Source organism: Panthera uncia, chromosome F1 (assembly GCF_023721935.1).
Source record: "Panthera uncia isolate 11264 chromosome F1, Puncia_PCG_1.0, whole genome shotgun sequence".
In the NCBI taxonomy this organism is placed as follows: domain Eukaryota; kingdom Metazoa; phylum Chordata; class Mammalia; order Carnivora; family Felidae; genus Panthera; species Panthera uncia.
In genome coordinates, this window is record NC_064813.1 from 10,123,768 (window position 1) to 10,149,911 (window position 26,144).

At 52.1% G+C, this 26,144-nt stretch overlaps 1 protein-coding gene across 3 annotated transcripts in view; it reads left to right on the forward strand.

Moving 5' to 3' along the window:
- RCSD1 (RCSD domain containing 1) overlaps window positions 1–26,144 on the forward strand; it is a 74,342-nt gene that overhangs the window by 32,785 nt on the left and 15,413 nt on the right. For 2 of the 3 annotated variants that reach the window (XM_049635154.1, XM_049635155.1), the window contains exons 2-4: window positions 19,274–19,375; window positions 20,455–20,544; window positions 25,201–25,272. In XM_049635154.1, coding sequence (XP_049491111.1) covers window positions 19,274–19,375; window positions 20,455–20,544; window positions 25,201–25,272 — 264 coding nt within the window. The remainder of the gene's footprint in view (window positions 1–19,273; window positions 19,376–20,454; window positions 20,545–25,200; window positions 25,273–26,144) is intronic. The other variant, XM_049635156.1, reaches the window with a different exon arrangement.

Here is a 26,144-nt window from a genome sequence, read left to right on the forward strand (position 1 = left end):
CCAGTTGTTGTTGAGAACCATCTCTTGATGAGATTAAATCAAATTGGTGGAGAGTAGGAACAATAACTTTTGGCTCGTAAGACACTTCCCACACTCATTTCATTTAATCTTCGTAATGATCCTATGTAGCAGATATCATCCTCATTTTACAGACGAGGGAATGATTTCTAGAGGAGACGGGTCCCCGCTGAGAGGGGCAGATCTGGGACTAGACTCTCCTTTGGACTCTGAGCCCTCTCACTGCAGCTCACCGGCCTGAGCTTGGACAGCAGGCTGGCGGGGCCCGTCTGACCTCATTACCACACCATGCTGACCCTGAGATGGAAATAAGCACCACTTCCTCTCTGTTTTCCGTGGGGGTTAAGGAGGTCCTTTTGCACTCCCAGATTCCCTGCGTGTGAAGGGGCCTGGAAGCCTCTGAGAGTGGAGCCACCTCTCCCGGAAAAGCCATAGCAAAGGCCTTCCCGGGCTCCCTGGAGGCAGTGAGCAGGTGTTGGGGGGGTGTGATGGGATTAAGTATTGCCTGGGATGGCCACAGCTCCATTGTCGATAAGAAAAACCAAATCGGGGGCGCCTGGGTGGTTCTGTCGGTTAAGCGTCCAACTTTGGCTCAGGTCATGATCTCACGGTTCGTGAGTTCGAGCCCCGCGTCGGGCTCTGTGCTGACGGCTCCGAGCCTGGAGCCTGCTTCGGCTTCTGTGTCTCCCTCTCTCTCTGCCCCTCCCCTGCTCGCGCTTGCTCTCTTTCTGTTTCTCTCTCAAAAATAAGTAAACATTAAGAAAAAACCAAGCCATCTTGTGCCCAATAAGTGAGGAGCAGATTGGCTGGTGTCTAGAGAGACTTCCTATGTGCAGGCGGTGGAGGAGACAACAGAAGCGGAGGAGAGGACAGGGGGAGGAGATTGGTTTATTTGTGTCTTCGGCCCTGTACTCATTGCTTCCTGGGCTGGGATCAGTTTATTTGTGTGCTCACCATGGGAAGGACCCCTTCCGGGTTTCTTGTGATGAATTTCTGCCCAGAACCTGGGAGCCCCATGTGGAAAGGATCCCTCCTTCTTCCCACAGGGCCCCAGGGAGTCACCCACGCTAGGGTGCCTGTCTGCACCTACCCCCAGAGCTTCCTTGCGGGTCCATTAATTCTTAGAGCCCTAGGCAGGCACTAGCCTGCCTCAACCCTTCCCCCTTCAGAACTGCGAGGCTGCACCTGCCCCTGGGTGCACAGATAGCAAACATGCCCAGGGGTGTGAATGAAAGAAAACCAAACCTGTCGTGACTTCTTTGTAAGGCTTCCCCGATGAATAAATTTTAAAAGAAAACCAGAGCGAGGGGTTCTTCTTTCCCCACCTGGGGCAGCAGCACAGGAAAGAACCGGCCTCTCTTGTACTCCTTTACTTTGTCCCTTCACAGGTACGCGTCTCTGGGCCTCGTACCCCCGGATCCAGTTTGGTCGTTGTTCTTTGTTGCTGGGTTTTCGTCCACTTTCTCTTGAGTGCTAAACGCTTCGTAGGCTATTTGAGCCATGCCATTTTGCTCTTCTGAAACCCTTCTTCCCAAAAGAATTCCTGAGCCCAGTTTGCCAATTGGAATGAAGGGATTACATCACATTGCCCATTTGATTTCCAGTTTGAGAATGGGAGGGGGGTCCATTCTCCCACTCTTCCTTGGAAGGAGGAGGAGAAGAGCTGTGTGTAAAGATGTTCAGGCCGTCCCACTCTTATCTCCTTGGGATTCCTGAGCTTGCTGGCAAAGTTTGCTCCGATTCTGCGTGAACTTAGGCTACCTCCCTCCGTTTCCATCTCCACAAGAAAGATGACCTAGGTATTCGTTTTCTTCAGAGTGACGTTAATGTGAAAAAATAAAGAGCGAGCTAGCTTTAAGGGCCTTAGTGAGCCCCTCATTTCGCAGATGAGGAAACAGAAGGGCAAAGAGTTCACACAGCTCCCCTGACTGCTGGGTCAGTGGCCTCCCCGCCCTCAGGCTGCTCAGCTCTTGAAATAACTCATCTGGATATTCCCTTCTGCAGGACAGAGCATGTCTGCCCAGAAACTTAACCCCTTATTCCCACTCCTGCACCATTTGGACCCAAGCATGTTCCCTGGAGAGCTGCTCAAGCCATTCGCCCACAGTAGCCCCAGAGGGCCTCTGCTCCCTCTTGAGAAACTATCCTGGTCGGACTTGGACCTGCAGGGGCAGGCATAGCCCTCACACTCTGGCCGTGGGGCTTTCTCCTTTTACGGCCCCTTCGTGGTACAGGGCCCTGGGTGAAAGGCAAGACCCTTCCCCACCTACAGAAACCCGAGGCAGACCTCCCTCTGATGGCTGGTCCCGCCCCCATCACCCCCAAGACGTCCACATGACCCAGCACACGGACGGCCCCGCTGTGAGTGAGGCTGCTTGTGGCTGGGGTCCAGAATCACACTTGATTCTTCTGTGTGATTCAGAAGATTCCCATTTGTAAACTCCTCTGACACTGAGCTGCAATGCCAACCCACCTGGTCTGCCAGCTTGTTCTGCAGGAGGAGAATGAAAGTGACTTGGCAGGTCCCTGCCCAGCCCTTGCAATTCTTCAAGACCAACTGGCAGCAGCCAGACATCCCTGCAAGGAGTGCGAGGGAGCCCACGTCCCAACTAACACCTACTGTGGGGCAGTCAGTATCTTAAGTGACAACAACAATGGCTAACATGTGAGGGAAACCTTGTTATGTGCCAGGCTTTACATGCATGATCTCATTTGGGCTTTATAGCCTGAATAATATAATCAGATGAGACAAGTGCTATAAAAGCTTTATTTTAGGGGCACCTGGGTGGCTCAGTCGGTTAAGCGTCCGACTTCAGTTCAGGTCATGATCTCATGGTCCCTGAGTTCGAGCCCCACGTCGGGCTCTGCGCTGACGGCTCAGAGCCTGGAGCCTGTTTCAGGTTCTGTGTTTCCCTCTCTCTCTGCCCCTTCCCCGCTCATGCTCTGTCTCTCTCTGTCTCAAAAATAAATAAAAACGTTTAAAAAAATTTTTTTTTAAAAAGGCTTATTTTATAAGCGGGGAAACTGAGACTCAGCAAAGTTAAGAGTCTTGCCTAAGATCATAGATCTAGTAAGAGGCAGGATGTGGATTTGAACCCAAACCGTCTAATCAGACACTAACTCAGCGTCCCCGTGACCCCACAGGGGCTGTTATTAGCCACATTTTACCGATGAGACTCTGAGCAAACCAGGCAGTTGCCTGAGATTCCACCACCCGTGAATGGTGAAAAACCGGGCCTTTTCAGGCTTCAAATTCTGTACTTGCCTCACCATTCTTGCTTCATGAGTGATGGCAGCTGCCCTGGGTTGGACCGGAATGGCTGGGTGTGGCCCGCTCCTAGAGGCTTCCAGGGGCTGCCAACCTCCTGCGACCGTGGCGCCATCTTGCCAACGCCATTGGGCCCACGGGGCTGGCATCCTGGGACCAGGCTGGGGTCCCTAGCCCCGGGGCAAGTGAAAGGACACCTCATGCAGACAAAGTGCAACCTCAACCTTTAAAAACGTTTTAATTTGATGAGTACTTTTTTCTTAATGTTTTAAATGTTTATCACATTCATAAGGTAAAATCTGTACACGGTAAAATTCACCTATTTTAAACGTACAAATTGATGAGTGTTGACAACTGTGTACATTCATGTACTCCCCACCATAAGGTATAAATCACAGCCGAGGGATAGAACATGTCCTTCACTTCGAAAGTTCCCTTGTACCTTTGCAGTCAGTCCCCCGTCCCTACCGTCCGTCCCGGGCAATCAGCGATCTGCTGTCATTTTAGCTTTTGCCTTTTAAAAATATTATGTAAATGGAATCATACTGGTAGTGTTTTGTGTCTGACTTCTTTCATCTGGCATAATGCTTTCAGGATTCACCCATTGTTGTTGTGCGTAGCTCTGGTTTATTCCTTTTTTGCTAAGTAGTATTCTATAATACAAGTATCACACAGTATTTTTGTTTACCCCCTCACCAGTTGATGGACATTTGGGTTGTTTCTAGATCTGGGCTATTAATAATAAAACTGCTCTAAATATTTACATACGAGTTTTTATGTGGAAATATGTTTTCACTGCTCTTAGGTTAGTGTGTGTGTAACTTGATGGGAAGCTGCTAAAATATTTTTCTGAGTGGCTATCCATGTAGCGTTCCCACCAATGGGAAGAGCGTTCCAGTTTCCGTGTAGCGTTGCCTCCAATGGGAAGGGCGTTCCGGTTTCCGTGTAGCGTTCCCACCAATGGGAAGAGCGTTCCGGTTTCCGTGTAGCGTTTCCACCAATGGTAAGAGATTTCCACTTTCCATGTAGTGTTCCCACCAATGGAAGAGCGTTCCAGTTTCCGTGTAGCGTTCCCTCCAATGGGAAGAGCGTTCCGGTTGCTCTGCAGCCTCACCGACGTGTGGTCTTGTCGGTTTGGTGCATCTGAGCCATCTTGTGCGCGTGTAGTCGTGTCTCTTTGCAGTTTTAATTTGCATCTACCTAATCACTAATGTGCTTATTAGCCGCTCATAGATCTTTTCTGGTGAAGTGTCTGTTCACATCCTTTGCCCATTTTTTTTTTTTTTTTAATTGGGTCGTTTGTCTTATTATTACTTAATTCAGCAGTACTTTTTAATCTCAAAATGTGAACTCACAAATGCTTTTCTGCTGGAGGCCGCGTGGTACTGTGGTTAGGACACGGGCTTCTGTAGACCGTGTGCATGTGGATGGCAGGCCCATCATGGGTAGCTGTGCAGTACTGAGCCAGTTCTGGAGCTGTCTGTTTTCCCATCCGCAAATTGGAGGTGACTACGAAACCCGTGTCCCAGGGATGTTGTGAGACTTGAAGGAGACAATCTTAACACAGCACCCGGCATGGTAAACGCGCGGCACGTTAGCTGCTTTATTATTGCTATTATTAATTCAAAACAAGTTTCTAAAGAGAGACGTTTCAGTGATGGCAGTGGGTGCGGATAAATCACTCCGAGTGTTGACATTGTTGGGTACAACGGGGACCCAGTGGCCCTGTAGTCACTACACGCAGGTCTGCACTCACAAGGGGCTGCTGCCCTGGAATGCTGTCAAGCAGCACCTGGAGGGACCGCTCCCACCAGGCCCCAAGGGAGCAGCTGGCGCGAAGGGCAGAGGAAAAAGGGAGGTGTGGCCATCCACCAGCCTCTGCAGGCTGAAGGCCAAACTCCCCACCCTTCCTGTCTCCCCTTTTCAAGACCAAGGAAGCCAGCAGTTTTGCTTTATAAAACCCAATAGACCTTTCAAGTGAAGCAACTAAACTCAGGCAGATGGTTTTCTTTTCTCTTCTTTGAAGGATGTGGCAAGACGAGATGGGAAAGATCATTAAATAAGAGCTTCAGGACCTCCGGCCCCTCCCAGCTGGGTAGGCTTCCAGGGCAGGTGGAGCCTGTCCCGTGTATGGGGCCTCTAGGACGCATCAGAGATCACAGACTCCTGCCGAGAGCGGCCTGGGCAGCAAAGGTGTGGAGGACGGTGGCAGAGGTCAGGGCAGAGCTGTGGGCCTCAGATCCATTGGGGCAGACGCCATTCTACTTTGGCAGGGGTCCCGTGCCTCCCTTTGCCTCGGTCTGCTCCTTGGTGAAACGCATCCGAAAATATCGACAGGCGAGCACAAAGATTCAACCACTCTAGATAAAGAAATGGACAGATTTTAAGGATGTTTTAGATAGGTCATGTTTGAGGATAGATTGGGTTGTTAAAACTGGACACAACAGATGCCAGGGATGGGAATACGAAATTATAACGGATTGCCCAGCTCCAAGCAGAGGTTGGAGGGTCAGACTGCTAAGTATTCGACTGGGCAAGGAAGATCTCATTCCTTGCCCCTTCCTAGCCCTCCAGTTATGATTGCAGTGACCTTGGATGAGTCAATGAGCCTTAATGAAAATATTCAGCTCTGGTATGCCCAGAGCCAACCCTGGCTGACACTTTGTTTCCATTTTCACTCCAAGGTCCTGATCTATATTTATCAAGCTTTCACAATGTCAGCCCAGTTCTGTTGGCTAGTACCGTGGCGTCATTCGTTTCTTCATTCATTCATTTCCTGGCATTTCTCGAGCACTTAACGTGGCCCAGGCAATGGGCTAGGGGATGGGGACATGAATAAGACATGGTCCCTGTGCTCGGAGGTTACAGCAGAAGGAGACAGTCTTGCAAAACTGTGGGTATTTGATAAGCTCTCCGAGTTCCAGCCTCCTTTCATTACTGCAAACACCTGTTCTCGGTTCTTGGCCTTTGCGTCAGCTCTCCTTGGAATGCTCTTGGCCACCCCCTCCCCACCGCATCTCACTCGCATCCCTTCTGCTTAGTTTTCAGAGCTCAGTTTAAACACGATCGTCGGGTCAGGTCCCCTTGTCACTTGCTCTCCCTGTCCTTTCCCCGGGGATCGTTCTCCTCCCTGGTGAACAATCAACTGGGGTAAGAATAATGATGACCGTGGAACTCATGGTTCCCTCACTAGACTGTAGCTTCCGTTATGGAACAACTAGTTTATTGTTCTGTCCTGGCCCAGGGCCTGGAGGGACAGGAAGAACGGATGGACGGATGAATGAATGAATGAATGAATGAACGAGGCCAAGATGTGGTAAAACCACAGGAGGGAGCAGGGAGGGAGTGGAGGGCCCGGCCGTGCGCCCTGCCTGCGGTGACCCAACCTGCAGAGCGTCCCCAGGGGCTCCCTGCTAAAAGTCCAGCCCCAGACGTGGAGGGAGGAGGGGAGGGCAGGGGAGCTGCTGTAACAGGAGAGGCTGCAGCTGACCGGGAGGCAGGCCCGGGTCCTTGGGTGACTCGTTCTAATCTTAGAAGGCATGTCTCGGCTTTCTGCTGCGGCCTGAAGGACAAATGTCCCGGACCCCAGGACACATGCTCACTGCCACGCTCACCCCGGAAGCAGGAATGGCTCCTAATTAGGTTCTCGTGCGGGGCCCCCAGGGGGCTGCGGCTATGACCCCCGGGGGTGGCTCCCTGGGCCCCACCCCGCACCTCAGACTTGAGGGGCTCTCAGTGAAACGGGCCTTGTTACGGCACTAAGCAGCGTGAGACAGGGCCCTTCTGAACTCACTGGAGAGCCACGGATCGTAGGTTGATTTGTCGCCTCGGTGGGGGAAAACCCACCAGATCAGCCCTGCCGGCTATGCGGAGTCAGTTCTTTTAAACACTCCCTTTCGGCCTACAAATTATAAACAAAAACAAGAAGCCGAGCTGTTCAGAGGCCGCCGGACAGGCAAGGCTGGGGGGGCCGCCGCTCCTCTGCACCTCAGCTCACCTTGTAGCAGGAGCCAGGTTTCAAACCAAGGGTGTAGACTCCAGAAATCCCCGGCAGGCACTTGGGGCGGGAGGTGCGGGGGCTGACCCCTGACCCTCCTGAGAGCCCTCCGCTCCTGGGGCTGGCCCTGCCTCTCACCACCCAGCTCTTCTCCCCGGGCTCCCCTCTCTGGAAAGGGAGCCCCTGTCCGCCAGAGACGTGGGCAGGATCCTGACTTCTCCCCGCACCACCTGGACAGGCACCCATCCTGGTTGGGAATCCTTTCTCCCAAAGTGCTTTTGAGTCCTGTCCCTTGCCAGTCTGGGAAGATTCCCTAGTCTGGCAGCCCAGACTAGGCTTTATGGCTGTAAAGCCATCCTTAAGACAGCCACTGAATCCCAGATGGACGTTTTGCTCACAGTCTCCTCTGAGCCCTGGTCTCTTCCCCTGCGGAGTCCTGGTCCTCACTCTCCTGCAAGGCCGGCAGCCCTAAGCGCCCCATTGGCCCGCTCACCCACAAACCCCTGGAGTCTGGCCGAGGGCCTGCCGTGTGGTAAGGGCTCGTTTACATCTTCTGAGCGGGCGAACCCACAAACTCTGCGGCCTGACGCTATTCCTTTACCCACGAAAGGTGGGCCGTAGACGCTTAGGATTCTCACCCCTCAAGAAAGCACAATAGGGGCACCTGGGTGGCTCAGTGGGTTAGGTGTCCGACTTCGGCTCAGGTTATGATCTCGCGGTCCGTGAGTTCGAGCCCCGCATTGGGCTGTGTGCTGACAGCTCAGAGCCTGGAGCCTGCTTCGGATTCTGTGTCTCCCTCTTTCTCTGCTCCTCCCTCTCTCACGTGCTGTCTCTCTGTGTCTCTCAAAGATGAATAAAGGTGAGAAAGAAAGGAAGGAAGCAAGCAAAAATAAAAGGCTGCTGCTTGCACTAATAGCCTTTACTCAAGGTGCAGATTGCAGGAGGGGCCAGATAACGCTAGACATCTAACAGCTGTACATCCGAGATTGCAGACTCCCGACCTTCAAGACCCTTGGGCCCCCTGTCACCAGACTCGCTTTCATCCTGGCCACTGCCCCCAGCCATTGTCCCTCAACATTTGTCAGGATCTCGGCCCCCTTCCTGCCCCTTCCACTGTTCCCCGCACTCAGTCTCCCCGAACGCACCTCCTGGCCACCCTGGCAGATCCAGACCTGGCCAGAGGCCCCGTGGGCAGCAGTGGCTTGTCAACATGCTCATTGTTCACCTTTTATGACAATGGCAACAGCTTCCAAACTGGGCTCCTGTCCCCAGCCATTTCTCAGCCACAGGGATCATCGAAGTGAATCCAGTGGTTTTGCTTAAAACCCTCCCGTGACTTTGCATGGCCCTTAGAACCGGGTCCCAGCTCAGAGGGATGGTGTCCTCAGTTCACAGCGTCCTCAACTGAGAGTCACCTCCTCCCTCCTCTTTCCTCCCCCTGCCCATCATCCCCCTCCTCCTCTCGGGGGGGGGGGGTCTCCTGTGATCACGCCCCAGAAGCAGTGCCCAGCGCCCCCTCTTCAGGCTAACCCTTCAGAGCATTAGCACCACTCACATACGATACATCCACTCGTTCATTTGTTCACTGCCGGTCCCTCCCCCCCAAACGTGGGTTCCAGGGAGAGCAGGTGTGTCGTTTTCAGCACTGTGGTCCCGAAGCCCAGACACACGGCCAGCGGGTGCTCAGCAAGAACTTGCCGGCTCGCGCTCTTTTCCCACGGCCAGTGTAACAAAGTTCGTGGCTTCAACAATTCAAGTCTGTTGCTTTGCGGTTCTGGCGCTCACGAGTCCAGAATGGGTCTCTTTTGTGTCACTTCTAGAGGCTCTAGGGGAGAAACCCCCTCCTTTTCCAGCTCTGAGGCTGCCTGCCCGGCTCAGCTGTCGCCCTCCTCGTCTTCAGGGCCAGGGGTGGTGGGTTACGCCCTCCCTACAGCCTCACTCCGGCTAGCAGCCCCCTTTCACCCGGCTCTGCCACATCTAGGAACGCTCGTCACTGCACTGGGACCACCCAGCTAATTCAGGACAGTCTCCCTATGTTAAGGGCAGCTGATCGGCAACCTTCATTCCACCTGCTCCCTTCATTCCCCTTGGCCACGGAACCTACCATAGCCACACGTTCCAGGGATCGGGATGTGGGTGTCTTTGGGGCCCATTTCTGCCTACCATGCAGATCCATCACACGTTAGATACGTTTTAACCATCTCTGTTCCCCAGCAGCCCATAGACTCTGGGGTGCAGACAGTACCCATCCTGGCCATCTCTGCTTCCTCTCCTCCTTGCCTCCGAGCCTCACGACTCTCCCGCGAGGAAGGTGAGGCGGGCTTTATTCTCCCCGCACAGACGAGGAGGCTGAGGCTTCAGGAGCTCAAGTGACACAAGAAAGGGACCGATCCGAGATGATGCTCGGGACCTACCTGGTGTCCCTAACCAGCAAGCCTCGGAGAGCTCCCCGTGTTAGGTGGTAACAAGCTATAATCACACCAGAAGGAGGAAAAGCGAGGGAGGCGGCGAGGGGGACGGAAACACACTTCCCTTTCCACCAGCACCGCCCTCACAGAGCGGCAGCTGCCCAAGGACCAGAAGGGATGGAAATACATGTTGTACCACCTGCTTCCAGAGGGACGCTTCTAAACAGCAAATCCTATAGCTCCCCATGAGAATGTGTTATGAGCTCACCCTAGCCTCGGGAAGAAAGTCCACATCCCGTAGCGCAGCCTCAGTTCCGCGGCTGGCATCGTTCACGTCCCACGTGCCGAGGTTCGAGCCTAGCACAGAGGAAGCTCGGGGTAAGCGTTGGCTCCGGTGGCCATCATCTCATACCCTCCTCATCCCAGCACAGCGAGACGGGGATTATCACCCTGATTGTACAGGTGACGAAACCGAGACTCAGAGAAATCAAGATTTGCCCAGGGTAAATACAGCTAACAGGGAAACGCTAGGGCCTGACTTAAATTGTGGAGATGCCTCAACCCTGGGCAAGCCACAGCTTTCCGTTTCTCTACCTCTTTTCTATCCCCCCTTCTGCTTAGCCCACGTTGAGCCAATTAAAGTCTCCCCAAGACAGAGTAGTCTTCCACGCTTTGACACTTTGCACCTGCCAGTGGGTCCCCTGTGCCTGACGAGGCCTCTTCCCTCTCGCCCCACCCGCCGTCCCCCCGTCCCCCCGTCCCTCCCGGCCTTCCAGACTGCTTAAGCGTCACTTCCTCGGCGAAGCTTTCCCTGAGTCACCCACGTGGCTTAAGTCCCCTTCTCCTGAGCTTCTATCGCAGCGACACACGTTTCCCAATTGCAGCCGCGGTCTTTCTGCATTACGGTAGTTTTCTCATTCTGTTTTTCAGCTGGACGAGAAGCTCCTTGAGCGCCAGGACCAAGAGCTTTCGTCTTTATATCCCCACACTGAGGCAGTGTTGGGCACATGATAGATGTTCAATAAATATTCACGGAGTGGATAAATAAATGAGGGACCGTGGACTGAGTGCCCCCTAAGTGTCAGGCTCTTTGCTGGGTGTTTGGCTTCAAACTCACTCCGTCCTCCTTACAAACCTATAAGGTACCTGACTGCATAATCAGCCCCTCCAGCAGCAAGTTGGGAGAGACTCCTTAGATAGGTCTGCAGCCGTAAGGCATGCTGGGAGCCTGGGAAAGCCCGAGCCTGTGGGTAGAGGAGGCCGACCATGAAGGAAGGGAAGTCAGGAACGTGGAAACAGAGCTGCTTTCTCTCCATTGGCCTCTCCCACTCCCAAACCGACAGGCTTTATTGACAGCGAATTTACGTGTCACACAATTCACCCATTTAAAGGGTGAAATTCCACGGTTTTTAGTATGTTCACAGAGTCGTGCAACAATCACCACGGTCAATTTTGTAACATTTTCATCACCTCCCAAAGAAGAGGCCCCTTGGCACCCACCCCCCCTCCTTGTCTACCCCTCCCCTCCAGCCCTCGGCAACCACTGCTCACCATTAGGAATCTATTCTCTTGTCTCCAAAGATTTGCTTCCTCTGGACTTTTCTGTATAAGTGGAGTCATGCAACACGTGGTCTTTGGTGACCGGCTTCCTTCACGGAGCAAGCGGCACGTCTTCAACGTTCATCTGATACTCTGATCCAGCTGCTTTGATTTGACAGCGCTTTGGACAGCTGGGACCTACGTCATGACCCTAAAAACCATCCTATTAAGCTTAGTTTCGCTTACTGTTTTTAATCGCGCGTTCCTGTGCACGCCAGTTGCTCGGCGATGGTTTGAACAGCCAGTGATGGAGTGTTAGGAGGCTGCCCAGGTAATAAGACAGCCCATCCTTGAGCTGAGGATGGCAGGAAGCAGCGGGAGCCCATGTTAGCCAGCTGGGGCTCCCCCTGAGGCTTCCGTGACCCAGAGGGAATGGAAGGCCAAGAGTAGATTCGACAAGACCCTGGACATCCCGTGGCATATTTAGGGGAGCCGCTAGCCCCACAGCCAGCGTTCAGTAATAGCTAACAGTTCTGGAACACTTACTTCATTCCGTGCCCCATTCTAAGCATTTTACATGCATGAACTCATCAACTCCCTCCAGTGACCATGTATCATAGGTGCTACCCTCATCATCCCCCATTTTACAGATAGAAACTGAGGCACAAAAAGAAGCTGAGGCACACAAAAGCTTAAGGTAGCTTGTCCGAGGCCACAGAACTAGTGAATGCAGAGCCAGGATTTGAACCCAGGCAGTCTGGCTCAAAGCCTGAGCCGTGTGCTCTACTGCCCCACAGACAGCACGATAACATAGTCAGCTGTGCACGCTTCCTGGAATAGACCAGGCTAATTCTGAATCTCGTGGGGACTCTGGGGCTATCAGCCACTTGCTGGTGTGTGTGAGAAAACGACGGTGCAGCCTCCGGAAGACAGGGCACGTGTTGCACATTGGGTTGGAGCAAAGGTTGACGGGTGTTAGCAACTCTGTTTACAAATGAGGAAACTCAGGGTCAGAAAGGCCCGCATCCAACACACGTCAGAGCCAAGACTAGAACCCAGGTCTGACTCTGAATTAGTTGCTCTTTCCACTTCTATCAAACTATCCTTGTGCACTGCCAACCGCATCAGACTCAAAAGAAATGTTTTCCTTATGCTTGTCCGATAGTTAACGGGTCTTTATAAAGAAATTTAGCATACCGTATCTCCCAAATTACATTTTTTAAGGTCCTGTCTCTATAATGGCACTAGAACGAGCATCTCTGTCCCTCTTCTCTGTTGTCCCTGCTGTTACCTGGGACGCACCTAGACCCTAGCCCCTGCCTGCACCACTGCCACTAAGCCCGCCTGGATGAGCCACCAGGCACCTGGGGCTGTGGGCTACACTGCTTCCGAGACCACGAGAGCAGTCGGCACGGTGTCCTGCCCATCGAGGGCTGCTGAACTCTGTCTATGCTGCTGGGCCACAGCACCGCATCCTGGGAGGAAATGGGAAGCCCTGAAGGTCCTCAGGAGGGACACACTCCTCGGGTCAGGGGCCTGCCCTTCCTGCAAGCACAGTACTTTACCTGGGTTTTCCCTGGGAGAGATTCTCAGAGGCCAAGCACCTGCTATTTTCAGATCCTTAAAGCCTGTAAGTGGGTAGAGAGGGGATATTGGGGACTTTTTTAGACTTATACGAAATATTTGTTGGTTTTAAAAAAATAATAACTTAATGTTTATTTTTGAGAGGGGCAGAGGGGGAGGGGGAGGGGCAGAGCGAGAGGGAGACAAAGAATCTGAAGCAGGCTCCAGGCTCTGAGCTGAGAGCACAGGGCCCGACGTGGGGCTCGAACTCACGTGAGGTCATGACCCGAGCCGAAGTCAGATGTTTACCCCTGAGCTACCCAGGCGCCCCTTATGTGAAATATCTGATCAGCGTTCACATCCGCTCCCATTCTCCTGCCTCATCATGTTGCTGTTCTCCTTCACATCCCCTCCACTCCCACCTCCTCCAAAACAGGCTGTTTCCTCTGTCAGGGTCACCGTTATCCCAGCGCGTCCTGTGGGATCTACAGATGCTCAAGAAATGAGGAATAAGGGGAGCCAGCAGCATGGGTGAAGGACATGAGGTTTTTTCTGGCCGGTGACATTCCAGGATGTCTCACCTTCTGTCACCTAAGCCACAGAAGTCTTCCGGTGCCCACTCCTCCCGTCTGCAGTCTGCAGGGAAGTGTCTGCAGGGCTGGCCTTGCAGCCCCAGGAGCAGTGTCCCCACCTTTGTGAGCAAAGCCAGCTCAGCGCCGATAAGCAGGTGGCCCAGAGTTCAGTCTGTGGACCTCTTCCTTTCCCTGTTCTGTGTATCCTATGATTTCATCTAGTCCTGTGACTGCAAATACCATCTCTAATGAGTTTTGTTTCCAGCCTGGATGCCTCCTCTGAGCTCCAGATGTGGGTGTCCATTCGGCTCCCTGCACTGTTGTCTCCACTTGGGTATCTACAGACAGTCCAGACTTTCATGAGCAAGCAAGACCTGTTCATCCCCCATCTACCCTCAGTCACATTTCTTTCCCCAACAAGCCATCCCCAACCCAGGAAACAATACCCCTGAGTCCCGTTGTCCAAATCAGACTTCCAGGAGTCGTCCTTGGCCACTCTCGTCCCTCACATCCTGGACCTGGTGCATCAATAATTCTTCACTGTCCTACTCCCAGCACACCCTTTCGCACCCCCTGCCTGCTGCAAGTCTGGCCACGCCACCATTACCTGGACCACTGCCAGAACCTTCCTCCTGGTCTCCACTTCTACTTCTCATCCGTCCTCCACAGACAGCCTCTTATGTGTGACCCAGGTCACACCCGTCCTTGAAACCCTCCAAATGGCGTTCCATTCCCTCAGAATAAAATACAGATTGCTTCCCACATGGCAGGCCCCAGGCTGTCTGTCGCCCTTACCTCCTCTTGTCTCCCGTATCCAACATGTCCCTGCCACGCTTTTCGCTCTGGCCCTCAGCCTTCGTTTCTGTCTGTGCTTTCTGCTCAGGAGAGTTTTCCCCCCACCCTTTCCTCAGCTGGGATTTAACTCGGATGATGTCTTCCCTCATAAATGCCTTCCCACACCCCCCAGAGATAAAGTGCCCTATTTTATCTCTTCCTTAGCATTTAACAAGCTACTTTATTTATCTGTGTGTAAGTTCATTGTTTGCTTCCCTCGCTGGAATAGCAACCCCATAAGGGTAAGAACTCTGCCTTGTTTGCTATTATATCCCAGGGCCTAGAACAGTAAATATTGATTGATGGCAGACTAAGATATTAATGACTGAATAAGATAACCCTTCCAGTAAAGGTCTAGAGTTATCTAGCATGTTGGTCTGGAAAGAGCTAGAGCTTTGGAATCTAGATAACTGTGGGGCTGGCCCTTCCTAACTTGAATAGCAACTCTGGGCAGTTTCTTCTTCTGGCAGCGGTGTTGTGAGCGTTACAGGAAATGTGTCAAGTGCTCTTAAGGACAGTGCTTCCCACATAGCAGGTGTCCTAAGTATGTAGGGGGGTCAAATGGGCCCATCTGGTTCCCAGTCCAGTGCCGTTTGCATCATCCAAGGATGGTAATGGCTGGACACTGGGGTGAGCTGAAGTGTCAGGGATATAAGGTAAGGGTGTAAAGAAAGACTCTGGAACCAGTGTGGCATCCCAGAGAGACTTGTCTGTTGATCCCTTTGAAGTGATGGTTTAAGTATGGTCCTGTTGGAAGAGTGCAGATCCCTTAAATGACCGGGTTAAGATCCCCTGTCGATCTAGAAGTGCAAAGAAGCAAGCACACCTTATATTTTCAAGGCTCTGGGTGTCTGGCCTGTTTCTGGTGAGCAAGAGAAGCTTCCGTTTAGCCGAGAGCAGGGGTTCCTCAGCCCCCGGGCAGAGCCCCCTCATTGCTTCTCCTCCCAAGCTACAGATGAAGAGGCCTCCCTTGGTGCCTTGTTTCCCTAATCCAAGGCCCAGACACTGTCAGATACTTAGACTTTGGGCCACGGTGGAGGATGGAGAAACAGGGGCAGAGCCAGGGAGGTGGGCAGAGCCCAATTCGGACCTGTACACAAAGATCCCACTATGTGGATCGTAGGCAGCATGCAGATCGTATTTACTCAACATGGCAACAGCTTGGGGGAAGTTCCATGCCGTCCAGACACAGGGGCTCCTCAGTTCTCAGAAGAAAGTCCCATAGAAATGGAAAGTAAACACCAGAGGTGATTTTTTTTTTTTTTTTCTGGCCTAAGCAAAGTCAGACAGGAACCACACAAGTGGTTTCCAAGCTGGCTGGCAGAGCCGGGCTGGAATGGTAGCAGGGAGGGCTTGGTAAGCAAGATCTGGGCCCAGGAAAATGGAATGAAGACCGACAGTCCGAGGAAATGAGTGTCATCTAAAGCAAGACACAAAGGGACAGGAGTCCAGAAAACAGATTTAAGACCTAGAGATTGGCCCAGGAAGAAAGGATGAGCTGAGGTCTAAGCAGTGGTTAAGACTCAGTGTGGATGCAGGCCAGGGTGGTCCCGTGACCGACACGGTCCAGAGTGTGTCAGTGACCCTGGGAACAGGTACCCAGGCCCTGAGACTGCAGGCTGGGTTGGATGTGGGGAGGAGAAAGACAGCACCCTTCAACAAGACTTTCTATGTTCCAGGCTCTGTGTTAAATACTTTGTGGACATTTTAGGGGCAGAGAAAGAACACTTAATCCCGGGGAGGCTGAGGGGTCCCAGGAAAGTCTGAGACGAGGCAAGGGCATGGAAGTCCTTCTCAGTCCAGGCGAGAGCATGGCCTTACCAAACCAGCCCCAGCGCCAAGACAGAAAGCTAGTGAAGTTGCTCACTAACCTGGACCTCAGGTGGTGTGCCATCGGACCCCTGGAGGAGGTTAGTAGTTGTACCTGCCAGAGTCGCAAGGCAGAAATCCAGGCAGGACCTCAGACGGGCTGGGCCACTGGCTTCTGTCCACCTCCGAGGCCATGCTTCTTCCATTGTACCTGTGCAATCCAGTGGCTAATAATAATTTCACTCTTTGTATAGCACTTTAGTTTTCAAAACACCTTCACAAATTATACTACTTAACTAATATCCTTTGCTGGGTTATCGGGTGTTGGAGTAAAATGTTTCATAGATTATTGTTTGGCTTCCTCCTGTGTGACTCTGGCTAAGGTACTCGCCCTTTCTGGGCTTCAGTGGGCTAGCTAGGAGAAGGCAGTCTTCTACAACTGAGAATAAGAGACTGTGATGGGCATTGAGGAGGGCACCTGTTGGGATGAGCACTGGGTGTTGTATGGAAACCAAATTGACAATAAATTATATCTAATATTTAAAAAAAAAAAAAAAGAATCTGAGGAGGGGCGGGTGGTGAGTGGATGTAACAGTTTCAACCAGCTCTGGAGTCCTTAGATGTTCTAAAGAAAAGTCATTCATTGGGCTCCAGGAAAACAAACTCGGGTGTATTAAAATCTTTCCTTCAACCCAGCTTTTAAGCCCTAAATGCTTCCAGAAGCCTCACAGTTCTCTCACTTCTGAGCCCCTGGCCAAGCCCAGTTTCCAGACAGGGAAGTTAGGGAGGAGTTTTTGATTCCTGTACAGCTCTATTTTTATCTGGAATGTATCTTCCTGCACACCAGTGATTGGGTGCCTTCGAAGCGGAGGTAAAGTACGTTGTCAGCAGGACCCCGAGCAATAAATAGCAACGGACAGAGAGACTGATCTGTTAACGTGGGCAGGAAGTTAGACAGATGGACAAACTGATCGGCCTGGCGTCTTTGCCAAGAGCGGCCCAAGTAATCACACTGTGCCCGAAGCCTCTCCGTTGTTCCCAAAGGATGAGCCGTTCCCCTCTGACAACCCCTATCGTGGCAAGCGTGGAAGGCAGACAGGTGTGAGTCGTGTGCCTCTGCCCAGCGGGCCCCTCCCGGAGTGGGCATCAGATTCCCCCGCTTTTCCCCAGCATTACGGAGAACCTGGCATCTTGAAAAGAGGTGAATCCTTTCACATCTTTATGCGAAGTCAGCATCGGGTGTTTAGGCTGGAATGGGGTTGACCTTGAATCACCGCCGGAAACAGTAAAGGCGGACGGACTGGTCTTTCCTCCAGAACAGCCTGTTCTCAGATCTGAAGGGCCGTGGTCCCAGCAGTTCTTGCCCGTCTCTGAACAAAGCCTTCCTCACAGAGTTCTGCCCCATCTACTTAACTGCACCTTTCCCTGGTGGGCTCCGGGTTTGCCCTGCCCCAAGCCGGCAGCGTCTGGCACAGACACATTTACTGCGACACCCCTACGGAAACACACCAATGCAGAAAAAAGGAGGGCCTAAGAAGTGCGTGCGCACGCATGTGCAGTGCATGCGCCCCGTGGGCACGCATGCGTATTGGCGCACGCATGCGTGCGTGCGTATGTACGGGGTTTTGGCGCGTGCATGCGTGCCTGTGTGTGTTGGTGTGTCGTGGGGGCGCCGGAAGCAGGGGGAAGCGTGACTTGTGTTTGGGAAGTATGCGCCCCGTGGCGACGTGGACTTTTTGGGCCAGCTGCCGTTCAGATCCTCCCAGTCTCAGGCCACCGTGAGGAGGGGAAGAGGTAGGGCGCGTTTGCAGCCGTGTGAGAAATGCCGTCAACGTGGTCACAAAACAGAAGCCTCATGTCTCGAGAAGGGACGTTTAAAAAATTACTATGGGGGCCGCATGCGAGGCGGCCCTTTACAGCACTCGCTGACTCACCGAGTGTGTCGTGTCGCGGTGACAAGTGGCAGGTGGGGGTGAACGGTGTCTGGGGTGCGTGCGTCTTGGCCTCCTGGGGGAGCCTGGAGGCACTGGAGGGAGGGAAGGCTGCGGGGAAGCAGTGGTCTTTGCTGGTGGCAGGGCAGGGGCACAGGCACGCTCGTAGCCGACGTGGAGAAGCCCATCGCCCAGGTGGTTCCCCCAGCAAAAAGAACAGGAGGGAAAGCGATGAGTTTCTGGGGAGACAGAAACGCACCGTGTCAAGCACCTGACCTGAATCATCACAGGGGCTCTTGAAAGGACCCCGTTGCTGTAGGAATTTAAACAAATCTTCCAACGCGCTTACGGGTGTGCCAGGCCTGGTCCCAGCCCTTCAGACAGATAGTAAATCATTTAATCCGCAGACCCTGCGAGTGATGTGCTACTATTATCCCCGTCAGGGCACAGAAAGGTAAAGGCGTTCGTCCAGGTCACTGAGCTAGTGGGAGACAGAGCCACCCAGGGGTTGAATCCAGGGGGTCTGGCCGTGCTACCTGCTTCTCCTGTCATTTATTTATTAATTCAACAAATACGTACCGGACGCTTCTTTGTCCAAGGCATTCAGTTAAGGAGGGAAGACAAGACATATACACATGCTAAAAGTTGAATAAAGGGCATTTGCTTACCCCATTTCATACACTTGAAGCCTTGCTTGCCAATGCATTTTGCCAGCCCCCATTTCTGAAAGCCTCTTTTGACCAAAGGAAGGCGACTCCTGTCATCTCGTCTCCACATGCCCCTTTTCAGTCTAGGTCTTTGCAGCATGAGGAGCACAGGGCTTACGCTGCTTCCCAGACCCCTGGGTTCCCCTTCGGGACGGGACCCAGAGCCACACCCAGGGCCGAGCACACCCTAAATATTCACGACATGTGGTTGACTGGATGATTTAAAAAAGGTTTTTTTAATGTTTGTTTATTTTTGAGAGAGACAGAGACAGGATGTGAGTGGGTTAGGACCAGAGAGAGAGGGAGACACAGAATCCGAAGCAGGCTCCAGGCTCTGAGCTGTCAGCACAGAGCCCAACACGGGGCTTGAACTCACGAGCTGTGAGATCATGACCTGAGCTGAAGTCGGACGCTCAACCGACTGAGCCACCCAGGCACCCCGACTGGATGATTTTTAAAATCCTTGGATGCAGGGGTCAATTGCAAGATGCTGTTAAAATACCTCATTGTCACAGCTTCTCTGCTTACGGTCACAAAACAAGGGCCGTGTGTGGCACCCAGTAACAACACTGAGAAGAGCCAAGGATAGATTTGCTGGTTAACTTTTGCTTTCCCTTGGTTTGCCAGGAAAGACCGGCAGAGACCAGTGCCAACGTGGATGACTCGGCACCCCCCTCGGTGGCCCAGCTGGCTGGGCGGTTTAGGGAGCAGGCAGCCGCTGCAAAGGAGGTGAGTCAGGCGTCTTCCGAGCCCCTCTTCTGGAAGGGGGCTGGAGGAAGGGGAAGTCTGGGTCAGGCCCAGAGGAGAGGGAGGGAGGAGGCTTGGTAATTACCAAATTAGGAAGAGAAGCCAGAGAGGGGTCCCTCTGAATGTGAGGAATGTGGCCATGCTGCTGGCCTGTGCAGGATCTTTCCTCACCAGAGTGAGGCTTACACTGTGGCCCGGAGCGAGGAGACAAAGGGCAGAGAGCTGGAAAGATGGATGCCTGGATTCATTTCCATCTCGATCATCCACTATGGGAGACTTAGATCTCGCCCAGCTGTGCCAGGCCTAGACTGGTTCAGAATAAAGAAATGCCCATCCTCAGCCCTGCCCCAGGGTCAGGAATCAGGAGCAAGGCAAGAGGGGGACAGATTCTGAATTGAGAGTTGAAGAGGAAGAGAAGAGTTACAGGAACGTGCATTCAGATAGGAAGCCAGGGATCCAGAAGGACAGGGATCCAATGATCAGTGGGCCCCAGAGGTATCCTGCTGGAGAGGACAGAGTAAAAGGGGGAGATTTGGGCTACATTTTCTGGAGTCACGCAGTCTGAAGAGCTCCTTAGGAGAACATGAAGGAAGGGCACCCCAAAGTTGGGGGGTGGCCCCTTGGGACAAAGGCATTGCTATCATGCTTTTTTAGGTACAGTGTTTTGTGCTTTTGTTTTGCCATCTGAAAAATCAGTCCTTGATTTCTAGACATTGTAGGAATGTCATAAAGGGTGAAGAAGCTAGTGTTGGTCTAGGGTACTGGCAGCGCCTGGAGGCTAGAAGCAGATATCGGTTTGAGATGTTGTTTCAGGCCAGCGAATGTCAAGTAAGGCTCCAGCAGCAGCAGGACTGGGACGGGAGCCTGGGAATCAGAGGGGTGGACGGGTGGAGAGAGTTCCTGTGTATGGCTAGTGGCAGGCAAGCCGTCCTATATCTTTTCTCCTCCAGACATCCCTGAACATTCCTCAACCAGCTTCCACTTCCTCCTCTTCCTCCCTGTTGCCTGATTACCTCTCTCTCTTTTTCTTTCTGTGTGTCTGTCTGTCCCCCTCCCTCCAGACACCAGCCTGTAAGCCAACAAGAAGGAAACCACCCTGCTCCCTCCCCCTGTTCCCCCCCAAGGTAGAGCTGGGCCAGAACGGTGAGGAGGTAAGTGCCGTTCCAGGGCTCAGGGGACACCGGTTGTGAGTCTGCCTTCTTCTTCTGACGGGAGGGGGCACAGGAGGTACACATTCAGACCTTGAAACCTGTGCAGGGAGTTTCTCCCTTTCAGATTGGGGGATGCATCTCCTCTTACTGCTTCCAGAATTCTTTACTTTGGAGACCAGGTTCCTTCCTACTCTCTCTAACGGAGCCTCCTTCAGGGTCTGTCAAGGACAGGAACACTGTTTCTCAAGACTGAGAATTTCAACAAAGAGAATGTGCTGTAGAGTATTATGTTCTACTCCAGGTCCGGCTTATATGACATTCCTTGTGGAAAAGACACCTGGGAAGAGACGCAGCACTTACATAAGGCAGAATTGCCACATGAGTGAATGCCGTGGTTCTGTGCTATCCTTGCAAAGACTGGCTATTGTTCTGGATCATTGGAAGAAAATCAGAGCACACAGAAGCCTCGTTGCCCTCACATATAAATAGCCAATGTTACCAACACAAGGAAGGTGCTGGTATCACAGATCATAGCCGGCAGTAGATTCCCAAACTGCATATGTACCGACCCTTATTTATCTAATTGTAGCTGTAGGAGTGACTTCTCCGTCCCCCATCCCAGCAGCCCATGAGCTTTCACTGTGCTCCCGTCACACTCCCGCAGAAATGAACTCACGTGTTCTCTCGTCCAGCCTGGGAAGCCAGCCTCTAGAGAAAGCAAGCAAGCCAAAGACGGTTCAATTCACAAATCCCGCTTCAACTACCTCCCTCCCCCTTCCTTTTTGAGGACCAGCAGCCTGACAATAGACACTAGATACCCGTGTGACCTTGAGCACGTATGTAACGAACACGTGGAGGAGAGCAGCCTTTCCCACCCAAGGCTTACAGGCCAAAGCCCACCAGAGAAAGCGGAAACTCGCAGCTGCCCCTGATCCAGTGGGGTGGGGGCGTCTAGAGCCCCACTGCTCAGAGATCGCTGCCCCACACACCGAACAGCAGCCTTCTTCTGGAATGGGAACCCCGAGAAACACGGTTTTTAAAAACTGAGTCTTTTCTGTTGGCATTTCTTCAAGCACTGACTTGATGGTTGTGTGGCATCATGGGGTTATGAGCTCGTGCTATGGCCAGATGCATACCGACAACTTCTCTTTACCAAGGGTCAGCTTCTCCTTGTGACTTTCAGCCCCTGGGCGACAGGCTGAGGCCTTGGCCATCAGGAGCCTCCTGTGAGGCTACCCCCTGATGACCCAGAGTTGGCCCTGGAGAAGCCACCATACTGCACTGAGCCTTCTTCCTTATTTGTGAAGTAAGACAGGAACACTAACCAGAGAGATGATGGGGGCCAGATGGGGGTGTTTTATTCTCTGGAATAAAAGCAGAATGAGTCAGGTTAGTTTCCCGGCTCTGGGAGAAATAAACCTACAGGCTCATCCCATGAGGTACCGCCCAGCGGTTAAATAGCATAGAAGGGCCCAGGGCTGGATGAGTAGGAGGGTGGATGTTAGAGGAAACAGTCCTGTCTGGAGTGACAGGCTGCTTGCACATAAGAAGGACATCGCTTCCAGGATCGACAACTTTTTGTCACCTTGAAAATCACACAGAAAGGGGCGCCTGGGTGGCTCAGTCGGTTGAACGGCCGACTTCGGCTCAGGTCATGATCTCGCGGTCCGCGAGTTCAAGCCCCACGTCGGGCTCTGTGCTGACAGCTCAGAGCCTGGAGCCTGTTTCAGATTCTGTGTCTCCCTCTCTCTGCCCCTCCCCCGTTCATGCTCTGTCTCTCTCTGTCTCAAAAATAAATAAACGTTAAAAAAAAAAATTAAAAAAAAAAGAGAATCACACAAATAAAAAGAACAACCAGCTTTGTGTGGCTGGGCTGGACGGAGTCTGTGGCCTGCAGTTCTCCACTTTACGTTCCCACGGCGTGGCCTTGGGGAACTGAAGGGGGGCCTGAAAGGAGGGCCCCAGTCGGGCTGCCGCTCAGTCCCCGAGGCGCAGTGCAGGGAAGCGTCTCTCCGTCCCTTCATTCCCGTCCTCTCCCTATGCCTGCTCAGGCCTGAGACCATGGGGTGACCAAGAGTTACTCCTCTCTGGAGAACCCAGCCAAAAGGGTATTTAATATGGCCGTAAACCTTGCCTTGTCTGCCAGAGAAGGGCCGAAAAACACTCCCATCTGAAAAGTCAGGTTCATGATTTCTAGACGTTATAGAAACATCATGTGCAGAAATGAATATACACACACAGAGCTTGAGGCTGGTTTTTCTCCTTCGGTGGTCTTAGGCCCAGCCACCTGCCTGGAGTCCCGTGTTAAATGGCAAAGGAAATGCTGCCGCCTGCTGCCATTCCTAGGAACTGCACTAGCAGCTATTTTTGGAGTCCTCCTGCTTTGCTGTTCAATTCCAAGCAATAAGGATCTTGGGGAGCATGAGCTAGGTTCCCCGCACTATCTTATAGCGAAGGCGCTGCATGTATTGAATTTTCACTCTCATCAGAAGATAGTGGTCAGGGGGCGCCTGGATGGCTCAGTTGGTTAAGCATCCAACTCTTGATCTCAGCTCAGGTCTTGATCTTGGGATCGTGAATTCAGGCTCCACGCTGGGCTCCGTGCTGGGCGTGAAGCCTACTTAAAAGTATATATATGGGGGCACCTGGGTGGTTCAGTCGGTTGAGCATCCGACTTCAGCTCAGGTCATGATCTTGCGGTTCGTGGGTTCGAGCGCCGCGTCGGGCTCTGTGCTGACAGCTCGGAGCCTGGAGCCTGCTTTGGATTCTGTGTCTCCTTCTCTTTCTGCCCCTCCCCCACTGGTGCTCTATCTCTCTCTGTCTTTCAACGATAAATAAATTATACATATATGTGTGTATATGTACACACACACATACACATATGTATACATATATACGTATATACATATAGTGGTCAGTTGAGGAAGAGAAGAGTTTCTGGTATTACAAAAAGCAAAGTTTGTCAGCAAAATTGTTGCTGCACTTCCTTAAACAGTATCTTTAGAAATAGTGGCTCGTGTGAAATTTCACCATAAAGCACAGAAGTCAACTGAGTTGGGGCTGGCAGCTCTTTGTACTTGTCACCAACACAAGGCGCCTTGAAAACTGCTCTAGGAGTTTGTCTGACAGTGTAACTCATGGAGCCAGAGGCACCTTCGAGCTGGAGGCGTTCTGAGAGTCATTTATTCTAACCCACCTGCCTGGGTGTTGGTGGAGGAGGCTGAGGCCGGGGCACCCGTCCGGCTCTTGTCAGAGCCAGAGTCCCAGCTGGTAACTGTCCCACTCCAGTGCCTCTTCCTCAATGTTGGGCCTTAAAAGGGTCACAAGGAGTTGAACTGAGTAAATCTTCCTCCTTCCACCACTAAAATACAATCATCTCACTCAATAAGTATCTCAGAATGTTTCCAGGAGATTGGTGTTCTTCTTTCTGTGATCCAGGTAAATGAGTCCACGGGGGCTGGGGCAGGTAGTGTGTGTGGGGTCTCTAAACTGTAGAAAAATCCCTTTTGTGCCTTGGCCTCTGCTAAACAACATGGAAGTCACCACCATCTTCTTCTTCACCATCGTCATCATCAGTGTCCTCATTTACCTGTAGAACCAGACTCAAGTTGCAGGGATTTTAGACAAAACAAGAAGGGGTCCATCTTTTTAGATACAATAAAATACAGACAAGGTTCCTGACCTACATTCATCACAAACATATCTCCAACTAGCAGAACATAACGTATGGTTTTGTTTTTTATTTTTAAATTTCTTTCAACGTTTATTTTTGAGAGACCAAGAGAGTCAGAGCACGAGTGGGGGAGGGACAGAGAGGGAGGAAGACACAGAATCCGAAGCAGGCTCCAGGCTCTGAGCTGTCAGCACAGAGCCCGATGTGGGGCTCAAACCCACAAGCTATGAGATCATAACCTGAGCTGAAGTCGGACACTTAACCAGCTGAGTCACCCAGGTGCCTCCATATGTATGGTTTTATATGTATGTATCAGCCATTGATCGCTTCTAGAGGCCAGAGACCATATCGTGTTCATCTTCATATAACCAGGCAAGACAATGCCGGGAATGTAGTAGGTACTTGGTAAATGTCTGCTTAATCAAAATGAACGATGTTTTGGAAAATGATAATCTATAAATAACACTATTGGTGGTTTGGATTTTCCAAAATATCATTAGTTCAAGGGAGAAATTTCAGTTAAACCTCTGTAAGCTTTCACCTTTGGTCTGTGGTGTCTTCTGTTGTTTGTACAAACAGAACAAATAGTCATTTTGCCCTTTCTCTCTGGAATTCCCTCCCGTCATTGGCTCATGTTGTTGAAGGTCAGGAGGTGAAGATCTCATCCCCTCAGACATAGTCTGTTGTCTCATAATGACCATGAAGTCATCCTTTCTGGAACAGGAGACCGCCTGTGTTTCAGATGTCTGTCCAGCCTGCTCTGTTTCATAGATTCAAGTGGTCTTATACCTGTGACACGAGGGAGGGGTGGTGGGGAGCCCACCCAGGCCCAGGCCCTGACCAGGTGGGTGGGCTGCTGAAAGCTAAGTGGGAAAGCGGTGAAATCAACTTCTCTTCTTTCACCTGGACCTTTGGGGCTCCAGCCAGAACCCCACCTCCCTTCACCTCACTGATTCCGTTGTTTTGGTCCATTTGCTCTGTAGAAATCACCGCCCAATGCAAGCCACCCTCCTAAAATCAAGGTGAAGAGTTCGCCTCTGATTGAGAAGCTTCAGGTAAGTGCACAGTGGTTACCCATTGCTACTTCTGACGCCACCCCACCTCTTGTGCAACATGTGCACGTCTTTGGGGCTCCTGGGGATAGCACCATCTGTCACCTGAAGAGTTGATCTCTGATAACCAGCTGTGAAGGATGAGGAGCCCTATCTAGGGGCAAAGAGCTAAAATAAACATCATGTCAAGCATGAGCTCATGAAGTTAACAGATCATGGTGGTTGGCGGATAATGGGATGTCTCAAGAATCTTACAGGAAAAAGACATTAGAGCCCAAGAGACACTCCAGGACCAGCCAAGTCCTCCCAAGCAAGGCCTGAATGCCCCCACGAACCGTTTCAGCTTTACACAGGGCTGAAATTCAACAGCTAGGCATTGCACTGACATGGCAGAATCCGTTGTTTGGAATGCCCGCCTCTCCGTCTATCAGCTTGTGAACCCAGAGCCCTCACCATTGCACCACAGCTGGCTGCCTTTCCTGGGGATGGAACTGACCGTGCGGCACTGTGCTTGAGCTCGCAGCCTTTTGGGGGAGACGGGATTTTCACACCTAGTACAATAAGAGACTTAAAGGAGAGGAAACCCCAGAGGTCTAAATGGTGTGCTTGCCGTGTGTCAGTTCTTACTCCTCTAAATCAGAGTTCCTCAACCTGGGCAGCGTTCGCGCAGGATAATTTTGTGGCGGGGCCCTGCCCTGTGCATCGCAAGATGTTTAGCAGCATCCCTGGTCCTTACTCACTCAATGCCGGTAGCACGCTCCAAAAGTTGTGACAATGAAAGACGTCTTTGGGCATCTCCTGGGAACACAGTTGCCCCCCACCGTCGCCCCAGGTGAGAGCCGTGCTCTAGAATTTTAGAGCAAGAAGAGAGAAGA